This window comes from Schistosoma haematobium, chromosome 5, assembly GCF_000699445.3.
Source record: "Schistosoma haematobium chromosome 5, whole genome shotgun sequence".
Taxonomy (NCBI): Eukaryota; Metazoa; Platyhelminthes; class Trematoda; order Strigeidida; family Schistosomatidae; genus Schistosoma; species Schistosoma haematobium.
In genome coordinates this window covers 5,604,567-5,610,119 of record NC_067200.1, presented here as the reverse complement: position 1 = coordinate 5,610,119, position 5,553 = coordinate 5,604,567, and the positions used below count along the sequence as shown (strand labels likewise).

Below are 5,553 nucleotides of genomic sequence, written 5' to 3'. Positions count from 1 at the left end.
CCATATTGCGAAACTGTCAAAGTGATCGCAACGAAATGGACGATAATTCAATGCGAGTCATGTGAATTACTTAAAAAGTGAGTGACTGTTACCACTGTTATTTATTATAGTGATATTAACGATGAAATAAATAAGAATGGAAATGATTATGACTGATGAAATATATTTGCGTTGTAGTGTTGTAATGAAAATGATAGTTTATTGGAAGAATACGTGAGGTTGTGAGTGGATTTGAGGCATTTTGTAGTTGACGTCCATATAGTGAATAAAGACTGATGATTTTAACAATTTAATGTTTGAATGATTGAAATGGAATGACTGTACTCTATTGTTGAATGTCTTCTATTTTAGTTTTGACTAGATAATTGTGAGGACGACCCTCAATTGAACTCAAGGAAGCTCTAGTTTATTGAAGTAATAATGTTTACTGAGGTCTTTGAATACTGGATGGTTTACGCTGTTGATAAGTAAATCACTTCAAGCTGACTTGTTGTTGGGTATAAGCGTGTATGTTCATTTTTCTAGTTAACATTTTAATCGTTATTATACAACTTCTACTTTCATACATTTTAATTAGATCGACTGTTATAACCTTGATTACTGTAGGAAAATAATTAGTAAATTAATATTTCCCACTAAGTTCGTGAATCGATCGATGCTGTACCAACATTGAGAACCTGTAAGCACTGGATAGCCGTTTCCTCCTAGTATGAGACTATTTATAATTGAGCGTCCGTGACCCTTCAATCTTCGGACTGTCGGTCTCACGCGAGAACGCTTAGTGTGCGGACCAGTGATCTGTCAATCAACGGTGTTAATATCTAATTTCAATGAATCCACGATATTGGGCGACCGTCTTACATTGTCTTCGTTGGGTGACTTCACACGTTACACGGTTTAGCTCTACCCTTCACAGCTTCGCACGTTTTCTCGAAGCTATTCATCAGTGAGCACACGATACTAGTCATGATCTCGATGAAATTCAACAATTTACACGAAGTCTTACCAATGCTACCCAAAAATTCTACTAAAAACTTTGGACTTAATGAAAATATCGAAATAATCCATTCACAATGTACATAAATCCCAACAGAGACTAATCAATTTTGCTTCATAATATCAACAATAAGACAATATAAAATCCTTATAAATAAATGATTTCATTTGAATTATTTTAATTAACTTTCCAAATTACAGTTAAACAAACCGTGCCATTCAATGTTTCATTATACTAATTATTCATATTTCGGACGACCTTTGAACGACACCATACTGACCTTGAGAATATCTACCTACTAATTAGGATTAAATGAGAGTTATAATTTTATTTATTTATTTATTTGAACATATATGTATTGGTACAAGGAGGCACCAGATACATATGCTCCACACATATCTCATTTGATTTGTATGAGGGCTGTGATACTGACCAGACGGTTTACTTTGGGGGCCACACCTGGAGCCTTCGACCTAAAAGTCTAATCCACAAGGCAGTAGAGCATCGTAAGGAGATGCAATCTCACGGTAGCCGGTGACCAACGATTGGTTCATACGCTATTTTTCCCTCAGGATACTGGAACCCATGAGAGTTATAAACTATTATGAGGAATTAAAATTATAATTAAAATATGGATTTAAGGTTTTCATCATGAATGAAAATCAACTAAAATGTCAAAACTCAATCTAACCAAAATGAATGACTGAATTTCGCGCGGCAAAATTCATGACCTTCTAACTTAAATCTGATTGGCTCATTTATAAATTATAGTCTCGCCAATTTATCTAACTACATTTTGATTAGTTGATGGTATAAGACAAATTAGTGATTGTAACTTTGGAACAAAAATTATAATTTTCATTGATGTATGTAAAACGGTAATGATTTTCAAGAAGAAAAAAAAACAAAAAAATAGGAAAGGAAATTTAAGGAAATTTATACATTTCTAATAAACAATGTAATATTTAAACAATAATCTATGCATAGTAACAGATTTAACACAATTAAGGGAGGTGTTTAATCCATGGAATTTAAAGGAAAAAAGAAATGAATTTTATTAATAATAATAATAATGAGTACAATGTATTGAGATCTTCATGTACAATTGTTAGTAATGAAGACAATGATGGGATTTATTCAGATGAAACAGAGAGTATGATTAATCATGCAAGAAGTTCACCAATGAATGATAGTATAGATACAATTGCAAATACAATTAGGATAACACCACCATCATCATCATCAACAGCAATAACACCAACAACAACACCACCGTTGACATCAAAAAGTAACACTGATAATGATGATGATGATGATGATCATAGTGAACGACATGTTAATCATAATAATGATACTAATTCACATACAACTATTGATGAAGATTTAATGACTAGTTATGAAGCTTCAATTGATATAGAATATAATAATAATCATTATGAATTACATAATGAATTAATGCATAAGTCACTTCCAATCAATTCACTTAACTCAATGAAAAAACCAGAGAAACAAGTAACATTTCAAGATATTGTTGAAATTTCAACAATTTATTCTATTACAAATGAATCACAAGAGTCCATTTCACATCATTATGAAAATGGTGATGATGATAACGATGATGATGAAGAAGAAGATGATTACAATGACGATGATGATGATGATGATGATGATGAAGAAGAAGAAGAAGAAATGGAAATGACGAAACAGAATAGTGTAAATAAAAAACTAAAAAATCGATTGAAAAATGTAATCAAATCCAATGATCATAATGTTGGATTAGTCATAGCAACAATAGAACAAAATAACAAAAATAATTCAGATAATAATAATAATCAGATTCTTTCAGAAAAAGATTTATTAAGTGTAAGTGATAGATTAGAGTTATTTTATTTTTTTTGAAATTATACTAATTCATTACTGGTTAGTAACTGATTTAATGTTTATCTAGTCTACTATATTACTAATTAGACATGATGAATAGCCTTAGTGACTAGATTACTGTTATACATAGAGATTAGATTCTTTCTCTACCGCTTACTACTTCAACACTTAAATACTAGAACCTACCATGTCACAGAAAAAATGGTAGAAGATGAATGAAAAGAAATATTATTTCAAACAGTGTTGAATAAGATACAAAACATTCAGTTATTTATAGTTCTTAGTAGAAACGAAATCATCATTAAAGTCATCCTATCCATGTGAAGTGGCTTTTAACATTTGTTTAATCGTAAAGCTACGAGTCGAAATTTTGGAATATTCTTCCAAAAAAAAAGAGTGATTGAATGGAATGTCTTCAGCTCTTTCTAAGTTTCTTAGAACTACCTTGAGTCCAATTGAGGGTCGTCCTCACAATTATCTAGTCAAAACTAAAATAGAAGACATTCAACAATAGAGTACAGTCATTCCATTTCAATCATTCAAACATTAAATTGTTAAAATCATTGAGTAAAATTTCTCGTAAAACTTTCCTAATCATGGCATAACATAACACCATCAGTCTTTATTCACTATATGGACGTCAACTACAAAATGCCTCAAATCCACTCACAACCTCACGTATTCTTCCAATAAACTATCATTTTCATTACAACACTACAACGCAAATATATTTCATCAGTCATAATCATTTCCATTCTTATTTATTTCATCGTTAATATCACTATAATAAATAACAGTGGTAACAGTCACTCACTTTTTAAGTACTCGCATTGAATTATCGTCCATTTCGTTGCGATCACTTTGACAGTTTCGCAATATGGTGATCGATAGTTAGTTAATAGAACCATTCACAACGTGTTCACTTTTCAACGGCTCATTTGTTCATTGAGTGGATGAGTGGATGTATGTGGGAGTGGTTCCATTAGAAATTTCATTTCAATATCCCACTATCATCATCATCACTATCATATTTGTGTTATTTCATTCAGTATGTTATACTACTGTCATCTGAAATATCCACTGCGAACACTCAACCACAACTCTACATACGTAAAATGTAGTGGTTGATGGAGATCACACTGCAACATGTATCAGTAATCTAGTGAATGAACAGTGAGGTATTTGACAATAGTGAGTGTGATGCAATAACGAACGGACAAGTGAGAATGTTTAGATTAACACGAACCTAATTCATTTCTGTGAGAATGTGAATGATTGGATTGATGGAGATTGGAATGTGAGAGTGATGCTTTGTGGACATGAGTGTGCAATCATTCTGATTGAAGTTTGATGTTTGATGTGTTTCCGATGATGAATGATGTGATGTTGATGAGTTTGTGGTAGATTGACAAGTGAATGTATGAATTGAATGATCATTTTGTCCTTATTGCTAGTGACTATGAGAAATGTTGATAATGATTTTGAATTTGTAGTGAGTTGTTCAGTAGAATGTATCGTGTTGCTAGTAATGCATATTCGAATGAGTTATCTGTGTGTGTGTGTGTGTTTATGCGATGTTGGGATGTGTGAATAAGTGCAGTTGTTGTTGTTGTTGTTGTTGATTGAATATTGATTCAGACTGAGAGCATAATCACTGACATTGTGGATGTTGATGAACGATGTTTGCTTGTGTTTGAATTATCATTGTTTTTTTTCAAAGAATTTATATTGTGCATCAACATAATAATTACTTCGATTTAAAATAACCTTTTAATTTGAGGAGTGTCAGCTTCGCAGTAGTAAAATAATGTGAACATAGTAGTAATATGAGTAATAATAATTGTGGAATTCCTTAATTTCTCTTCATAATCTTCATATGTATATAGTTATATAAATATTTCCATTGATGTCTAGATTTGTAGTTGATCAGTCTTTTCAGCATGTGTACATTATTGGCAGAATCCCTAAATATTTGCCATTAGATTACAAGCAATATGCTTTTTAATTAAGAGATGGATGATGGCTTGCACTGGTATCCAGTACGCGTGTTTCATCTGATTTGGGACTCATCAGCTGGATTTACCTGAGTCTCAAAATCAATATTTATTCTGGGACAAATACAAATGAACTACACTTCACCCCATTGCACAAGCCAGTAGCTATCTGAACTTAGTAGCTAAGTTGATAGACGCAATGATGTTTCGGGCGAACAGTATTGAATTCGAGTCTGTGAGTGTATGTTGGCTGTATATCGAGTTGATAAGTTCAAAATGGGACGAAACATGTATGCTGGTTTCCATTATCAGCCATCATTCATCAAATATATTCTGTTTATGTTCATCTTTTTAGCCAGAAATATTTGAATATATTTCTGTGTATGCAGGTATTCATTTAATAAATCGAAATTACTCTTTAAAGATAATTCCCATTCTTCTTATTATTATGAATGCTGTACTCAACATATCCCTATCTTAACACATGAATACATAGTTACAAGCAAACATATATACACATACAAAGGTATGGACAAACGACTAAGATAAATAAACGGTACGAATTTCAAAGATAGAACCATTCACATCGTTTTCACTTTTCAACGGCTCATTTATTCATTGAGTGGTTGAGTGGATGTATATGAGAGTGGTTACATTAGAAATTTGATTTCAATATCTCAC

The 5,553-nt window shown here is 31.9% G+C and overlaps 1 protein-coding gene across 1 annotated transcript; it reads left to right on the top strand.

Annotated features, from left to right (window-relative positions):
• Positions 1-1,848: 1,848 nt before the first annotated feature.
• On the top strand, positions 1,849-2,896 carry MS3_00009025 (uncharacterized protein; the record flags this gene model as incomplete). Its single annotated transcript, XM_012946456.2, has 1 exon — positions 1,849-2,896. Exon 1 carries the CDS (start codon positions 2,045-2,047, stop codon positions 2,894-2,896), a length of 852 nt encoding a protein of 283 aa, XP_012801910.2. The 5' UTR covers positions 1,849-2,044.
• Between the last annotated feature and the right edge of the window lie 2,657 nt (positions 2,897-5,553).